General features: G+C 38.8%; 1 protein-coding gene across 1 annotated transcript in view; it reads right to left on the bottom strand.

The window, feature by feature from the left end:
• Positions 1 to 2,449: 2,449 nt before the first annotated feature.
• The window catches only part of gnai2b (guanine nucleotide binding protein (G protein), alpha inhibiting activity polypeptide 2b), a 57,267-nt gene continuing 40,141 nt past the window's right edge, over positions 2,450 to 19,575 (bottom strand). The window contains exons 3-9 of the mRNA XM_066663020.1: positions 15,568 to 15,709; positions 13,868 to 14,028; positions 6,567 to 6,695; positions 5,654 to 5,783; positions 5,325 to 5,478; positions 3,982 to 4,197; positions 2,450 to 3,402 (exon numbers count right to left, since the gene is read on the bottom strand). Of these exons, the coding sequence (XP_066519117.1) occupies positions 4,007 to 4,197; positions 5,325 to 5,478; positions 5,654 to 5,783; positions 6,567 to 6,695; positions 13,868 to 14,028; positions 15,568 to 15,709 (907 nt within the window). The 3' untranslated portion in view covers positions 2,450 to 3,402; positions 3,982 to 4,006. The remainder of the gene's footprint in view (positions 3,403 to 3,981; positions 4,198 to 5,324; positions 5,479 to 5,653; positions 5,784 to 6,566; positions 6,696 to 13,867; positions 14,029 to 15,567; positions 15,710 to 19,575) is intronic.

Raw genomic sequence — 19,575 nt, forward strand, 5'->3', positions numbered from 1 at the left:
AATCATTGGGCGCAGGGCAGGAACACACCCTAGAGGGGGTGCTAGTCTTTCACAGGGCAACACACACTCACACCTACGGACACTTTTGAGTCGCCAATCCAACTACCAACGTGTGTTTTTGGACTGTGGGAGGAAACCCACGCGGACACAGGGAGAACACACCACACTCCTCACAGACAGTCTCCCAGTGGAAACCCATGCAGACACAGGGAGAACACACACACTTCTCACAGACAGTCACCCAGAGGAAACCCACGCAGACACAGGGAGAACACACACACTTCTCACAGACAGTCACCCGGGGGAAACCCACGCAGACATAGGGAGAACACACACACTCCTCACAGACAGTCACCCGGAGGAAACCCATGCAGACACAGGGAGAACATGCCACACTCCTCACAGACAGTGACCCAGAGGAAACCCACGCAGACACAGAGAGAACACACACACTCCTCACAGACAGTCACCCTGTGGAAACCCACGCAGACACAGGGAGAACACACACAATCCTCACACAGTCACCCGGAGGAAACCCATGCAGACACAGGGAGAACATGCCACACTCCTCACAGACAGTGACCCAGAGGAAACCCACGCAGACACAGAGAGAACACACACACTCCTCACAGACAGTCACCCTGTGGAAACCCACGCAGACACAGGGAGAACACTCTCACTTCTCACAGTCACCCAGTGGAAACCCACGCGGACACAGTGAGAACACACACACTCCTCACAGACAGTCACTCGGAGGAAACCCACGCAGACACAGGGAGAACACACTACACTCCTCACAGTCACCCGGAGCGGGACTCAAACCCACAACCTCCAGGTCCCTGGAGCTGTGTGAATGCGACACCTACCTGCTGCACCACTGTGCCGCCCTTTACAGATGTTCCTGTCTGTGAAATAGGTTGTTCATGTATAAAATATATAAATGTTTCTAATCAAGTTTACTGAAAAATCACAGTGCCTTTTGAACAACAACCTTGTTTTACCCATAACGAGGAACTACACTTAATTTTCTAAAATTCTGCATAAATTCTGTAAAATTTTCAATTTTAAAATGAAAATGATGTGCTCTGTTTCAAAGAAACTCACCACATTAGAACAGTGGCCTTTGGAACCACACTGAAATCTTTGATGCCTTGATAATTGCTTCTTAATTGCAAAAACGTTATCATATAAAATGATTTTCAGTATATAACAATGTCTCCAGCCTGCTGTGAGTACCCAAGGAAACATCAATTAATTCATTCAATCATTCATTCATTGTCTGTAAGCGCTTATCCAGTTCAGGGTTGCGGTGGGTCCGAAGCCCACCCGGAATCACTGGGCGCAAGGCGGGAACACACCCTGGAGGTTCACACATTCACTCAACACCTACGGACACTTTTGAGCCACCAATCCATCTACCAACGTGTGTTTTTGGACTGAGGGAGGAAACCGGAGCATTAGGAAACCCCCACAGACACAGGGAGAACACACCAAACTCCCCAGTCACATATGTACTGTACTGTAGAGGATAGGAACTGTGTAATAGATGGATTTAAAGACAGTGTAACCTCTGGTTCCGGTTACAGCCACTGTTCATATGTAGAACGGACCATTTCGCATCTAACCATTCTAGAGACTTTGCTTACATGTGAAACATAGACATACAAAGATTTTTTGGACTTTACCTATAAACTCCCAATTTATGTCGAGATAAGATTTGTCTGAGTACAAACCTCCAAATCCAATTACTCTTCAACTGACCTGGATTCAGACAACACTTTCGTCTGTCCTGACTGTGCCCGCTCTGGGCCAGTGTGTGTATGCAGTGACCGTCAGCAGAAATGAATCCTGTTTGTTTGCAGATTCTAACGCTGCCGTGTCTAAAGCTCATTTGATGAATCATTTGATGAACTTCAGAGCAGAGGCTGGTGTAACTCTTCACACTGATGTTATGAAGATCCCCTTCACAGACAATAACACTTGGCTGTGCTCACAGTGGTAGTGATAAGAACCAGATATTTGATGAGTTTAATGTCTCTGAAAGCTCACTCACAGAATGTTGTTACATGAAAAGCGTAGGCATTCACTCCATGAGCCTGAGACAGTGTTTCGATTTTTATTTGTGTTGTATACATTTTGTCTCCTGGGTCCTGTCACCACCACATGCCATTTCCATCAAAACCATTCCATTTCACTTTGAAAGACTCAAAGTGTGAATTTTGTGACATTATTTAAAAATAGTGTCTTAAAAACAGTGTTTGATGATTTAGGAATGCAGTGTATGGCCATCACCTCTTGTTAGCAACATTAGCCCTGTGCCTCCACTTTTGTTGATCTTGCTCACACTGCCTCTAAAGCTCCCTCTCTGAGTCCCAAATTCTTTGACATACACAGGTGTCTTCCAACATGAGCAAAGAAAAAGAATGTGACAAACACACAATGTGTGTTCATGTTCATGATTCAAATTTTATTTTCAGTAAAACCGTCTATGGCATTTTCATATCCAGCAGATGAATGTCCCCCTCCTCCTTCAACTAACATCATATTTTTTTAAATTCTTAAGTTGATACTGTGAACTGAATCTGCTCTAAATTCTACAGACACTGTGAAAACTGGAAGTCAAGGCACAAAACAGAGAGAGCGAAAGAGAATGGGTGTGGGGAGCACGAAAGGATAAGGACAGTGAAAGACAAGCGTTATGAAACTTACGTTAGTCACAATTGTACAGTGTTTATCAAAGTGAAGCTAGGGTTTCAGAGCTGCAAAATGCATCAGCCGAGCTGCTGAGGGTGTGATGCACTGTGGTGAACCAGAGCAAGCGTTTTTTGGTTCGTTTCTTTTTCCTCTTCTTTTTTTGTGTGGTCCATCATGCAGTAGACTGTACAGTCGAGCAGGAATGTGGAATCCACGTGTTAAGTAAAAAAAGCAAAAGTTGTATGGATCTCGGCCTGTTCTGTCATAGCTTTACAAAAAGAAGCATCACTCAGGAAGGTTTAATAAAATTTTGCGTATCCGTTAAAGAAAAAGAAACAAGTTTCTATATCAAAGACTTTCTCCCCTTCGGCTCTTCTTTCGACCAGTCAAACTCAGAAAACAAATAAGGTCAAGGGGCAAGAGAAACATTTCAGAAAATCATTTTTGCCTTTTCATGACTCTAAAGAAAATAACTCCTTAAACAAACATATTTACAAAACAATAAAAATAAAAATTAAGTGCAGGAGAAGGTGTTTTGGAATTCAGTGACTTAGAATTTCGCAATTTTTTCTTCTTTTTTAATCGTATACCTCTGTCCTTCCTCCTCTGCATTAACTCATAAAATCAGGGTTCCCCTAGTTGTTTGTAGGCAGTCTGGCATTGTGCTCACCGATGCTGGTGCAGACGCACCATCCAGCCAAGCTCTTCCTGAAGACAGAATACAAAGGAAAGAAAACAAATTTGAAAAAAAAAAAACATTGAAAAATATTAAAACTAAATTCTGTTAATTGGCCATAAGTCATTTTAACCCTCCGACACCAACTGTCTTTAAAGCGTAAAGATACACCTAATACTCTAAGAAATTAATTGTTTCATTTTTTCCCAATAATTATCTGATTATATACTTTGAGTAATGGCCACAACACTGTTTATTACTAAATGTACAAGATGATTTGGATTTTATTAATAATTACTATTTATGTGTTTTCTTGTTAAAAAAGGGAGTCTGAGACAATCTACATATCGTCACTGTCTAATGAAAAACATGTACCTCAATTTTTGTCCATTTTTAGTTTACTACATCATTCCAACACAGCAGCATTCCTTCACATTGTATGAAATTTGAATAATGAATTGACCAATAGAAATGCTCTAAAAATACTTTTTACACTGACTTCCATTGAAGTTTAAGGATTTTTCCTTCTCTTCTAAAGTAACTAAAGTGCATTATTAGATCATGTCCTTCTTGCATTGTTTTTACAAAATTAACTGTGTGTGTGTGTTAACCTTGGCAAATTCCCTGGTGATGCCTTTAAAAAAGGCCGCAGTCCTTTAGGTTGTTTTTGATGATGACATCAGTGACAGCATCAAACACAAACTGCACGTTCTTGGTGTCGGTGGCGCAGGTGAAGTGGGTGTAAATCTCTTTTGTGTCCTTCTTCTTGTTCAGGTCCTCAAATTTAGTCTGGATGTAGCTCGCTGCCTCATCATATTTATTGGCACCTGAAAATCAGAACCGGAGCAAAAACTCACTGGTGCAAGAACGGAACGGTCCGTAATCTGACAAAAACATGGCATATAAAAATTATAGATTCATTGATTTATAAACCACACTAAAACAGTCTGTGTGTAAATAAATTCAAAGGATTATTGTAAACATCCAGAGAAATCGCCTATAAACAATAATATTTTAGATGTTCATAAATGATGAACAGAGTCATATATGAATCCAAACTGACCAAGAAAGAATGGAGTTACAGTAATAACACATGCATGCCTCATAATTCAAAACTAACAATGAAATAAGGAAGAAGACAAATCTAAACAGATCACATCAGTGTATTTTTCATCTTGTGATAAACATTCTGTTGCTACAGTAACATTTGAATAAAGAATCTAAAATACAGTTCATGCTCATCTTCATAACTTTTAAATATCCATTCTGTACACTGCAGTATTATTGTAGTAACTTTATTCTTTCAAAAAATAAAAGAAATAAATACTTTATCTCACAGAGTCATATTTCCACAGCTGTTAAAAAATGTTTTGAGAATGAGCAGGCGCATGTTAATGCTGTCCTTCACACCATGTCTGAAACTGATGGAGTGTGACGCTGCATTAAAAATTGGAATCAGAGCAAGCTCAATTTTCTGCACTGATGGATGTGTTAAAAATCAGACAGACCAGAGTTCGGTTATCAGGACTGCAGTCCAAACAAACGGCCACATTTTAGCTTACAACAGGTAGTAAAATAAATGTTGGACCATGACAGTTAGGAGCTTAGTGCACTGCAAGTGTGGTAAGCTTTTGTTGTGTTTATCTAAGAGTGTTCACACATGGTCTTTTTGTAGAATAATATTAACTCAATAGTTTCACATTTTTAATTGCTTTGATTAGAATAAATCAATCAAATCAACAAATGTATTTGCTGCTCACAAATAATTAATTTTCTCAACCTACTTTATTTTCTTTCTTTGTTCCCAGAGCATTAAAAATGCCTTGGATCTTAAGGCTACATTACAATAATAAAGAATCATCATTTGTTTATTTACTAAGTGATGAGAATCACTTAATTGGTGTGAATAGTGGTTTACTTTGATGAATAGTTTATTAAAAAGTGTCAAACATACCTGTGTACTCAGGGAAGCAGATGGCGAGAGGACTGCGTGTGATCTTCTCCTCAAACAGGTCCTTCTTGTTGAGGAAGAGGATGATGGACGTCTCTGTGAACCATTTATTGTTGCAGATGGAATCAAATAGCTTCATACTCTCATGCATCCGGTTCTGACAAAGAAAGCCAGGAGAGAGAGAGGCATGTGTTTATGTGAGCGGAGTGTGGAGACGAGCGAGGTGAGCACTAGGGGGCAGTGTTGCTTTGTGGCTTTTTAGGAGATACAAAATTAAGATACCACGTGTAACAAGAAAACATTAAGTTTAGGGCCACAATCTTCATCCTCACCATCTCCTCATCCTCAGCCAGCACCAGGTCATAGGCACTGAGGGCCACACAGAAGATGATGGCAGTCACTCCCTCGAAGCAGTGGATCCACTTCTTCCTCTCCGACCTCTGACCTCCAACATCAAACATCCTTGAGAGAGGGAGAGAAAGTTAGTTCAGTCATTAATATTTCATAAGGCATTTAAAGGATAAAAGCAGAGCACCTACAGCCTTCAAAACCTACTCTCTTCATACCAGCAAAATACATCATAATTATCCACAGCCTTATTTTAAATTTTCAGTGCCCAAACTTTAATAGAGCTAACAGATTAAAGCCAATCAAGTACGATTAAACTGCACCTCAAAATCATCATACGTCAGTCCAAAAAAAAACTCCATAAGAAATGCAATAATAAAATTCTCCTGAGTAAATATGATTTTTGACCTAACCACTGCTTTAAACAACTTTAAAATCCATGTGGAACTTTGCGGTCATCCTACTATGCAAAGTAATCCATTTGTTTCAAGGCAAATCAATGTACACGCATCGTCTGTGATCCATCTGTCCACTTGTCCAGTAGAGACTTTATTTTCTGTGGGATTTTCAGGAGAAATGTTACTATGGTTACAGGAAGCAGGACAACAGATGAGGTGACATGTTTTCCCTCTTTCTATTGATTATTGCCATGTATTATTCATCACACTGTGCAGCACGACAGGAGGCGATGGAGTGAGTGGGGCGGAGGTCCACTGAGCACTTGATTTAGATTAGGGAAATTACAACTTAGTTTAATGGCCGGGCCTCGTCATAAATCATACTTGATGGACCTAATGGTGTAAAAGGACAAACATATCTAGAAGCTGTGCTTAACCAGAGGCAGGCAGGCAGATAGATGGACAAGGGCACGCAAACTGAGGCAGAATCATCTCTCACTTGAAGTGCAGGTCCTTAAAAGTGAAGTGTGTCTCAACGATGCCGGTGGTTTTCACTCTGGTCCTCAGCACGTCCTGCTGGGTGGGAATGTAGTCTGCTCGTGCTATCCTCTCAAGATCATTCAGATAACTGAAGACACACACACAAACACAATAAGGTAATTCTCATAACTATAAAGATATATGACTGTAGATTGAAGAGAACAATGAATGAAGGTAAATCATTAACACTAGAAGCAATAACAGGGGAAAAGAAAAGGCTTGGACTGTGGCTCTTCTTCATGTCGCCACTTTCTTGTGTGCACAATCGTGCATCATTCATGATGCATACAGATGTGCGCAGAAGCTCATATGGTATGCATAGAGCTGCACACAATTCATTGTGTCCGTGACAATTTTCATTATTCAGCACCTGCCACGTTAAATCATCTTTTCAACATGGGCTACAATTTCCCAGGATACACCTCTTTCCTTTTCATAGGGCTTTATGATCCAGCTCTCATCATCAACAATAATAATAATAATAAAACTATTATCATTAGCTTAAGGTGGACATATTTAACATAATAACATAGAGCTTGTATACTTCCTGTACATACATGAGTTAGACCAATCAGAAACCACCATAAGCAGCAGAAAAAACAACCACTGCAAAAAACAACCAGCAGTCGAGATATTGGCACGAGTTTACTGATCTATGCCTTCAGCACACCAGTGTCAATATCTCACATTATAGCACAAACCTCCAGTGTACTGCAGTTATACCACAGTTCGTTATTGCTGTTTATTATTAGGTCTTAAGATAAAGAAAACAAAAAATTATTTGTTTGTTAGTCAATCTTCCGCGAGGTAAAATAATTCCATTCCGCCATGCGTTCCTTTTTGCTCTTTTCAACAAACTCTGAATCTTGTGCGATATAGGACCCATATTACTGCTTAATTAATTACAGAATTGGTCTCTGTTCACTTAACAGGGTGTGCAGTCATTCATTCATTCATTCTGTAACCGTTTATCCAGTTCAGAGTCGTGGTGGGTCCAGAGCCTACCTGGAATCATTGGGCGCAAAGCGGGAATACACCCTGGAGGGGGCGCCAGTCCTTCACAGGGCAACACAGACACACACACTCACACATTCACTCACACACTCACAACTATGGACATCTTTTTTTTTTTTGAGTTGCCAATCCACCTACCAACGTGTGTTTTTGGACAGTGGGAGGAAATCGGAAAAACTGGAGGAAACCCATGCTGACACAGGGAGAACACACCACACTTGTCACAGACAGTCACCCGGAGCTGTGTGACTGCAACACTACCTTCTGCACCACTGTGCCACCTGTGTTGCAGTCAGTATTACTATTTTTAATAATAAAATATAATGTATTATTATTATTAATTTTTCATTCATTCATTATTTGTAACCGCTTATTATTATTATTATTAAATATAAAATAAAAAATATTAATGCTGACCAAAGCAAGAGGTCTGTCTCTAAGAGTGATGTCATAATGCTTGTTTGTTCCTGGCAGTTTTTCTGTGGCTTTTATACAGGGTGAGTCAAAAGTCACAGGACACTCAAGTAACGTGTAAGGGGCCTATCTTTTAGGCTATGTCCAGAATATCGCCACCATATTGGAGTTTTTCCAGTGGAAAGTTTGTCATGGAGCATATCAAAGAACTAAAAGGGTGTCCTGTGACTTTTGATTCACCCTGTACATTAATATCATTATGAGAATTATATTGTATCAACCCAAATTAAGAAATATTTTGCATTTAGCCTGGCCTTTAAAAATAAATAAAAAATACACAACCTGCAATTACTGTGGCAATACTGCTCAATGAAATTGCAGTTAAACATTTTCCACAAATCTTTCAGTCCTACCTGAAGATTCTGTATTCTTCACCTTGGAAATACCTCAAGAATTTGCACTAACTACACTCAATGCTTGCAATACAACTAGAGCAACGAGATGTGTGGGAAACATACCCGTTGATAATTCAACCTAAGGATTGTGAAAATGTTTCAAACCTTCCACAGCTGGCAGCAGGCTCGCTCTCTCTCACAGGCCAGAAATAACCCTGTTAGCTCACTGAGCCATCTCTACAGGACAGGCTACGGTCCTGAACGCTTTGCTAACTGAGACCATTTCTATGGCAACGTTGGCTTGCCTCTTTTTTCCTTCTCTCCTCCCCTTTTCATTCCCTCTCATTTATCACACTGCCTGTTTATATGTGATGCTTCAGCATGGAAGATGAGGGCTGAGAAAGACAAGGACATGCTTCAGGAAAGCAAAGCTCTCTCGGAATTGTGAAATCGCAAGTCGTGACAAAGCTAAAATCGGAATGGGTGAGAATTATTCATAATATAACACCAAGGTAAAGCACAGCTTTTTGAAACATAAGATAAATAGGCCCTTGAGCAACACAATCAGGACAAAGTAACTGAATATATGGCTGCACATTGCAATTCATTCTTTCACCTATTCAGCCTGGTCTTGAGTATCACTTGTTATGATGCATGATCCATTAAATACATCTGTCACGTAATCAAAACTCCCACAGAAACACATTTAAAGCTGGGATTGGTGAGGATGCACACAGTAAATAACAATGTGGTTACATATCCCATTTGTATACTGTAGCCTACTAAAATAATAATAATATTGACAACAATTAACAAATGTGGTATTGAACAGCTCTAACAGGCAACATCAAAAGCAGAGCAATATAATCAACAAAGACACTAATGCTAGGTGTAAACCCTCATTTTATGTCTTCATCTCATTATTTAGTTTAGTTTTATTTATATCATTATGTATTTAAAGGTGACGTTCACAATTGTAATAAAAAAAATCATTAAAATTCACAAGATGATTCCTCACCATTTGCTAGGTCTCCAGTCTGTTTGTGTGCTGGAAACTGGTCTAATTCCTGGTATAAGCCCCAGCATCACTAAATGAGTTTAAAAAAAAAAAAAAAAAAAAAACTGTCTTGGTCCGACATCCTAGGCTTTATCTCTCTCTCTCTCTCTCCCTCTGATAATTTCAGAGAAAAGGCATCTGTCTTTTTTTTTAGACAAGGGAGAGAGCACGAGCCAAGATGAGGATATGATGATAATATGAACTTAATTTTATTATCTGTTTTGGATTATTTAAGGTAGAAATGTCTCCAAATTCAGGAGATGGCTAACTGCATTACTGAAAATGCTACAAAACGAAACAACTTGAGTTACAAATGTTTTTCTGTGGTAAATCAAACAGTCAATAAAATCATACAAATTAAACATCCACATACAAACAACAGTCACTTTTCTTCTTAAACATTTCACATAAAAAAAAAACGCTGATCTTCTGAACATTAACAAACCAGAGAGAACTGCTTCCCCACAATCACAGATGTTTAAGGCCTAGCATAGACTGATCAAAATAATTCAGGTAAAGTCAAAATATATGTATAGCACTTTTTACAACTGATATTGTTGAAAAGCAGCTTTACACAATTAGTATCAGAACAAGAGATTACAACGTAGATCAGAAAGCCCCAGGTGAGCAAGCCAAAGGTGACAATGCCAAGAAAATACTCCCTCAATTTTCGTCGCTTTCTGGAGACATAACGTGGTTGAAACCCCAGATATTAAGACAGTGAGAAAACAGAAATAGGTTTGTTTTTCCAGCATGGCCAGGGCTCATTCTCAGCTGTGTCCCCTGTGGCAGTGGACAACATAAACGTGTCCAAGCCAAAAACAGCTCCTCCTGCGCCCCGATCGGTCCATTTGTGACACCACACTGAACCCATCTGCCTGGGCTGAGTTAGCGTTACCACAGCAGCACATAGTAGAGTTTGTAATGAAAAAAAAAAACATGGTTTCTATAGAGAATAATCTTCATAAAATACACAAGTGCCAGGTAGGCCACCAAGTGTCTTGCAAAAAAACTTTCAAAGAAGCTAACCATTAAAAGAAGCTAGTGGATAATCAGCTAGAATATATCATTTGCATAAATTAAAATGTGTTAATTACACAAAACTCAGCATGATCTAATTTGCACCAAATTCACTGCTGCAAGCCTTTTCCAGGCAATATGCAAAGCAAATCTGTACCATCAAAAACAGTTGCCAGACGGCAATCACAGTTCTTGCAATGCCAGAACACAACAGTTTTGGTGCAGATCATTAAGTAGTGTTTGGTTCCCATGTGTTAGGATCTGAGATACACATTTCATCTGCTTCTTATCTGAGATAACCACATGTCATCGGGGGGTCTGCTTTTAAATCAAATTGCTAAAATGATGTGAGTGTAACACCAGGGTATAAATGAATATGTAGACACATAGAATGTTTCTACAGGAAGGTCCAAGTAGACTCTATGTCTAGCAATGCCAGGATCACAAAAGCATAGAAAAAGATGAATGAACACCTTTAGGGATAACATTACAGTTGATAGAAGCTTCGCAAAGAGCAGCCAAGGACTGTTATACCTGCATCATACACTAGGGAAGACTTTATGTTTGTAAAACCCTGAAACTGGAACTCAATTTCCACAGTAAACAACCAAGCACAGTAACATGATATGGTGGATGTTCATTAAAATTCACTCAGAAGATGCACATTCCAGTGCTATCACCTTTGAAATCAACAGTATTCCTTTGAGGTTAAGAAGTCAGTTGTACACAGATTAGGACTGAATGCTTAAGCCTCCTTTAAAACCAAATAGTTCAATGTTCTCAGATCAATCTCGGTGACGCAGATAGACTGCTCGATCTATTTCCATGACAACAGATAAACCATCACAGATACACTAATTAAACCACACATTTATTGTGATAATATAGACAAAATGGAACACAAAATGAAAGAAGCTTATTATCTAAATCCCCACTGTGTCGTTTTTCAAGACATTTCATAACTGTTGAGTACGAGGGCCCTGGACCCTGAAGGATTTGTGAACAACTCTGCACTTCTCATCTCCAATCTGTCAGTGTAATTCCTCTTCTTGATTACAGAGATGCAGATTTTGCACAGTTGACAGCTGTGAGGGTTAAAGATGAGGGTCATTGCGAGTCGATGAGAGCGAGGAGCTTCAGCTGGGAGGCCTGAGGACACGGACAAGCCTCACAGCATCAAGGGTGACATCACATGGTCTGAAAAACGCATGCATGCCAAACTAAGGTAGGGCTGATTTTAAACAGCTAAACAAGAATTTAAGGCATTTAAGGCACTATGACCCACGTTAGTGCACTTACAACATGGGATCAAGTAGCAACAAATAAGTAACACACTGCATTGATGATTATATAGACTGAAACTGAACAAGGCCAATCTAAGAGCACTAGATGACAAAGGCACTGACAGTTTCTGCCGGCACTGTGCTCTGTGAACCAATCTATTTACACTCACTTTGTCTCTGTGGATGTTTTTTCCTATTTAATCATTAAAGTAAATGAGAAAAGAGAGGATCTAGTTAAGCTCCAGGCTGTGGCAATGGAGGGCTCCTTCTGCCATCCAAATGAAAAATAAATGCACAGGAAGGAAGGAATGGATTAGGGACTGGGAGAGAGAGAGAGAGAGAGAGAGAGAGAGAGAGAGAGAGAGAGAGAGAGAGAGAGACTTTAACAACCCTTTTTATTTAACCACGTTTTAAAGAACAATTCCAACATGCAAAAAAAATAAAAATAAATAATAATAATAATAAAAAAAAAAAAAAAAGACTTTCAAAAAGAATAAACAGGACAAGATAATGTGTTTAAACACACACACACACAAAAGAGAGAGAGAGACAGAGACAGAGAGATGAAGAAGAGAGAGAGAGAGAGAGAGAGAGAGAGAGAGAGAGAGAGAGAGAGAGAGAGAGAGAGAGAGAGAGATGGAGGAGAGAGAGAGAGTGCAGGTACATTTTGCATGCTGAATGTGTGGAGGAAGATGGGAGGAGTTCTTGCTGAGTAAACACATTCAGAGCATCTGGCCTAGATTCTAAGAGCAGGTTATTAGCACTATATTTTGCTTCACAAATCCAAAGGTCAAAATATTCCCCAAGCTCCTTAAGTGAGCTGCTATTTAATGTAAATTTAAAATATACATTCTCCATGTGCAGAGATTCATCTAATAGCGCATAAGATCCTCAACAATCTCCTAAAGAAAGATAAGCTCAGGAGAGAAACCAATGCTATGTTTATTACTTTTTGACATGGTCTTCGTGATTCTGATAACTAAAGGTTCTGGTTTATTATTATTTTGAGTATTAATGTTTAATTAAAGTAACGTGAGGCAGGAAAGTACACTGCCAATATTTAAATGCTGCTGCCATACTCATATATTTAAATAGGAAACAGGTCTTTAATTTAAATGTAAAATAGTAAATAGTGTTATTTATACAGTAACGGTGGATAGTAAAGGCTAAAAAAAAAATGCCTTGACATCCAACAAAAATAAAAAAATATTTAAAAATGTCAGGTTAAACAATGTCAAATTGGTTGGACCAATATATCTGTCTAAATAAAACCTCATATAGCCACAATAGTAACGTTACAGAAAAAGACAAACCCTTTATAACCTCTTAATGCACGTTCATTTAAAACATGTAAACAACCTCGACATTTCTGGTGTGATTGTCACATACTTCTGATCCAGAGAAAAAGACAAATTATGTTTTCAAGTTAAATAGTGACAATACACTATTTATTGTTAACATCATGCAGCTCTATAAATTACATTATTCAAAATCACTGCCTCTGTTCCAGCAGAGGCTAGATGCTCTGCACAATGTCAGCATGTTGTGACCATGGCCACTAAGCGGCCAAGGGTGTGTCCGTATCACAAATGTGTGACCTCACTGCGGCCAGCACACCTTCCTGCTAACAATAACAGATGGAGAGCTAACATGCCAGAGAGCTCTCTGTTTGAAACTGGTCCTTTCTAATTAACAGTGTTTGTGCATGTATGTGTGCATACAGAACATGTCAAAAGTTATCTCCTGCTCAAAGAGCTTTTCTTCTAGATTTAAAGGGGATTTCCACTGATATTTTTAAATGACTACATAGCAAAATAATTAGGAGATGAAAATAGTAGTTAAACTGGGTTCATATGAACTGATCCACTGAAAAGAAACCTGTTGACAGTAGTTTTGATAGTAATCAGACATGATGATGTATTTAACACTTCTAAAAGCTCCCTCACAGGAAGTTCATTAAAATACTGCCTGACATTTCAGTTTCCTGATTGGGCTCAATGCTGTAAGATGTAGATTAAATGATTAAATACAATATATAAATGCAGATTATGTATTTTGTTTGTGTGTGTGTACTCACTAAGCTGCAGAGTCATTGAGCTGGTACTCTCGGGAACGGTTAAAGCAGCCCTGGACCCCGCTGTCGGCCCACAGTCTACGGATCACGTTGGCAAGATCTTCAGGGAGAATTCCCTGCTCTTCTGCAGCAGCAGACAGAGCAAAGAGCTGCCGTGCGTCATCCTGCATACACAGACACACACAAACACACACAGGTACTGCATGACAATTCAAAAATAAACAGTTTACTTAGCTACGGAGAAGAAGGGCTAGAATTAAACTAAACCTGTCCTGGACTAATCTAGTACTTTGTGGTTGGAGCAGGCTGTAATTGAACCCAACCAATCACACGACTCTAAATAGATGAGTTTGAAGATGTTACACAGTTCAGGGATTTTTCAAATGAGCAGCCCTGCATTCTTTCCATTATCACCCCTCATAATGTGATACTGTGACAGCTGTAATATATAACCTTGGGTCATGACAGTAATAGGAAAGCAATGAATAAATGTAGTCAGAGATTGTATCATTTAATTTAAAAGATGGCTGAATGTTTTTCAGCATCAACAAACAATTCAGGATGTTACTCATGGAGCTTTTATTGAATTTAACATTTGTCCTTTCAGTTTACTATGAAAGCAGAAACAGAAAAAGAAGCCAGTAGATCCGGTAATATTATTGCTGGCAAGATCACTGGAAAGCATTGGATTTTGGACACTTTTGGACATCTGTGACAGATAGGTCTGGCAAAGGGCAAAGAACATTATTAGTAATCCCTCCCATCCCCTCTATGATGATTTCAACTGCTCCCATTAGGGCCAGCTGTAACAGATTGAAACACTCCTTTGTAATATCTGCAATATAAGCTTTTAATGACACAGACTACAGTAAATGTTTACCTTTTTTATTGATCATTTTAACTCATGTTCTGTTGTTGTTACTGTTTACTTGAGTGCATGTTTTGTGTGTGTTATCTGTATTTTGTATAATATCATATTGCTCTGTCACCATATTAATCAGTAATGAGTTAACTTTGAAATACAAGATGCCAGCATACCCTTGGACATGCATCTAACACATACTGATCTGCAAACCATCATAATCAGGTAAAGTTGCGCTACACAATATAGAAGAAATTGCATACAAATTTTACATTATGGCTGTCAAAGTTAATGGATTAATGACACTTTGGCACAATAAATTATTAATGCCACAGATCTTTAACAAGCATTAGTGCATTTGTCTAGTTTGACCCTTCCATCTTTCTGTAGTAACACAGGGTTCTCTCAGTCAGCTTCATGAGGTCGACACCTGGAATGGTTTTCAGTAAACAGCTGTGGCCTGGTTGAGAGTTAATTTGTAGAACTGCTCGCCTTCTTAATGTGTTTGAGACCATGAGCTGTGTGAACTGGAGCTGGACCTACTGACACCATTTATGGTGTATATGGTGTGACATATATACATTTATTGGTTGGAATATGAAGCCACTGTTGCTTTAAATTGACTTCCGTTTTGAAAACTGTATTTAAGTTGCTTGACTACTCTAATTGCTATTTGTTGTGATTTTTATTCTTATTATTAAATATATTAATATTAATCATTAAAGCTGTCCTTTCTTGTCACATATCTGACAAAATGGCTGAGAGAGAGAGTAAGTACGGTATGAGGAAGTCATAAGAGAAGCTTAAGTTGAACTGATTTAATTAGAATGGAAAATCTTACAGCTCTCGCTGTGTCTCCATATTCGATCTTGAGGTTGCCCATGGCTTTGATGATGGCCATGATGGACTGGATGGTGTTGCTGTAGACCACGGCTCTGTACTGCTTACACTCATCTTCTGAGTAGCCGTCCTCATGGATGATCCTGGAACACAGCAAGTTCAAAAGTGGGCATTGTATGTTCAATAACAGGCAAGGTGATCCTGTAGAGCAGTCTTGAAAGATGTAAGAAAGATACAATCCTTTGTACAATGCTGCAGCAATATGTTTCTTTAATGAGAGCTGGGATAAGGAAAGTTTTATCGAAGCATTTGTGAGCTCCTGGACCCTCAATTAAACTGCAGAACAGTTTGGGTTTAAGGCTTAAAAACATTTGCAGACTTCTGCAGCTTGCTCTGAGAATGGCTGCATCAGCGCTTTGAAAAGATAGATGTGTAAAGGAACTCATCCAAGGCTTAAGAAAATCTTCAGCTTCATCCACATCTTTAAGGCCAAGTTTTAAGTAATTGGTGAGTAAATCTAGTGCACAGACTTAAAGATCGATGGCTCAGTTGAAGAGAGGCTTAGCATAAGTGATAGCTAGGGAAAATTCTAAATTTATACCATTTTCCCCTTTTTGTCTAATTCCAAATCAGGAAAGTAATTTTTATAGTCTGGGTTTACTTCTTTAGTTTTGCTCTGAACCTACAAATCTAACGTAGCTCAGAAGTAATAAAAGGTTATGCACATATTAGCACTATGCTAACTGAGTATAAAAATCATTGTGTACTGTGTTGAGCTGATAAGTAAACTCAAACAGACTTTATTTATGTGGTTTCTGAAGGTGTACATTATACCACTATAAAAGCCGATAGGAACCACCCTGTCCCAAAACCACATAAATAAGCCTACTTGAATTTTCCTAACAGTTCCTCGTGATTATAGTCAAGCCTGTCTGGTAAGAATGTCTAGAAGATGGTGGGATACAGCACTAATATATATACACTTTGTCACTTTATTTCTTTTGTAACATTTTACAAATATGTTACATTTCTTTGTCATTTTAATCGAGGTGGATTTAACCCTAATGTCTACAATTTATGAATGTGTGTTTTATACGTTAGCATTGACAAATATGTAAATGAACTCTGCACTCACCCACAATTCACATATCAGTACATCACTACTCGTAGTTCCTGTGCAAAACTAAAGAAGCAAACTTTACAAACCACACATGTCCTGGTTGATAAACTGCACTTGGGGTTAAAAAAAACCTGTGTAAAGTGGATTTTTCACTCAACTTTTCCTCTGACATTTTTCACTGCTCTTTTATCATTGTCTCCTTTTGTTAACTACAGGAAAATAAAAAATGTTACAGGGGCATAAGAGTGTAACAGTAGTTTTTTTTTGCCATGGGCTTGTAGTTACATAATGGCCATTTTAAAAACTGCCCAATCTTAAACAAAATAAACTTATACCAGGCACCAAACATGTCTTAGCTGATCAGGTAAAAGAGAAAACGGTGTAAACCAGATTATTCATGAAAATATGCCTTTAAGGTAGGTTCACTGGCCATCATTATGTTATCCATTATGTAACTACAGTACTGGGGCAAAAAGGAATCAGTGCTGAGGTCTTGTTCTGCCCCCGTAACATTTTTATTTGCCCTGCAGTAGAGAGAGAGAGAGAGAGAGAGAGAGAGAGAGAGAGAGACAACCTCTGTATAAGCTGTTTTTCCCTTTTCGCAATGTAATAACTCAGCTCTGGAACTCTCCACTGTCCCCTCTCATGAAAAATGGATCTGGAGCCTGACTGCCCCAGAGAAATGTGAATTATTAAACCATTCAAGGCCATGCATGCACATAGTTGTGTGTGCATTTGTGTGTGTTCCTGTGTAATCACAACCTTTCAGCTGCATTGAAAGTAATACCCTAAGCACTAGAACACACATTAATCAGAGACAGAGGGAGAGAGAGCACACTTTCCAAACAAGCACAGGAACAGCTTGCCAAGCGTCTTAATGCAGAATAGATTTCTTATTAATGCTGACTCCTGCACGGTTTCCAAAACATCTGACCATCAGACTACAGTCATTCATTTATTCAACCTGAACCCCTTCCACCTTTCCGAGACCACTTTGAAAATATTTCTGATATCTGCAGCTATGTTTCCTGATACTGACAAAAAAGCCAGTTTATTAAATGTAGAAATTATAAGTATCTCTTTGATTAGACATAATATAAACCAACTGCAAAAAGGAAGGGAAAATCAAAAGAAAATAAGTGTTAGCTGTAAGTCTGTTAAATTGATCTATTACAGGGGAATTTCCTTGGGGTGACAAATGCTGTAAAATGAACAAGATAGAGATATTTTCGCAGGATAGCCCTGCATCACCTAAACTGACCTACACCTACACTGACCACCTACAATGTTTTCTGCTTTCCTGTATGGCATACATATACATACATCAAGTGTTTCATTATAAATCTGTTTAAAATGTCGTCTAAAGCTTCAGCTCAGACACGTATTCAGGACCCAAGCTACAGTTTGAGTGTTATTATGAATATTATTATTATTAAGTAGGCCTATGCCACAAGTGCAATTTAAAAATATTCATCAATGTAAAACTGCTTTGTACTGAAAATAAAATAAAAATTATTTTCTTTACTGATAGATTTAATAATGTTGTAATTGTTATTTTGCCTGTTAACATCCCTAATTCAGACCTAACAGTCAAAGCAGAGCAAGAATAAAATGTTGGGAAAAGCATTATGCTGCTGCGTCCTTGCTCTGAAAACGATGGGATGGCACTTCAGTGATAACATCCTGTGGAAAGAGCAGGCGTACACACCCACTTATGCTGTTTTCAGTATTTAATGAAAACAGAGTTTGGAAAATAAAACAGAATGAGTTACAATACACATTTTTCAATCACTGTGCTGTCACAAAGTTATTATTTCTCCCATTCAGAGGTTGCACGGACTCAATAAACAGCTGACCTGACGGGAGGGAGAGCACACATTTCCTGCAGATTACAATGACTTACAGACCTCTCTGGCTGAGGCAGCTACAACAAAGGTCAGCCTGTGGACAAAGCACATGGGGGCTGAAGGAAGGGGCATTCTGAGTGTCCAGGCCACCTTTTAAACCAGTTTATATGAATCAGAATAAAAAAGGAAAGTGTAGTGAGCTCACAAGACAATGCTTTATTCACCATTGAGTAAAAGTGACACAGTGGTTTAGTTCACATCTACAAACATAAAAGCAATTATTACAATATAACGGTGGACATAAAATATTACTGACGTTTGGTGATGTGTTTTGGATCATAAACACCCCTTAAACTCATCCCAAGTGAACTGGATGGTGCTCCATCACTCCAGAGAACAGAACTGCACTGCCACACAGCCCAATGCTGAGTGGCTTTACGCCCCTCTGGCCCATGCTTGGCATTATACATGGTTACCATATGTTCATGTACAGCTGCTCCAGTGTCATGTCTTCTTTCATGCTTTTCAATGGAGATCATACAAACTGTGTAGCCCAGAGTAACTGAACACAATAATTATAAGGATTGTCAGTCTACAAACCATTCAACAAATTGTGCATAAGCGACAATATGGACAATATGCTATATGTATTGTAAAATTTCCTGAAGTTTAATCAGTTAAAACTGACCAAAGCAGCTGGTCAGGGTTCTTTAATTACTGGTTATATTTTGATACTGTCAGAAAAGCAGATTATGTTATGATTAAAATAAATATGGTCACATTGCCTACAGGGGAATGCAAGTGGACCTTATTTTATTGTTCTGATAAACTAAACTGATTATGATATGACTGTTCCCCCATCAGCATAAAAGGCCAACTGTCTTCTCCAGCGGCTTTGAAAAACAAGATTAGCATGTCCAGACACCAAGAGCACCAGCAAAGCCCACTAGAGCAGCATCAAAACTAGGACAGCTTTTGGAGTCATTAAGAGAGGGTGTTCATTAATCATGAGCAGATTGAGAGGTATTTGGCTGAAAGCACG

This window comes from Hoplias malabaricus, chromosome 3 (genome assembly GCF_029633855.1).
Source record: "Hoplias malabaricus isolate fHopMal1 chromosome 3, fHopMal1.hap1, whole genome shotgun sequence".
In the NCBI taxonomy this organism is placed as follows: Eukaryota; Metazoa; Chordata; class Actinopteri; order Characiformes; family Erythrinidae; genus Hoplias; species Hoplias malabaricus.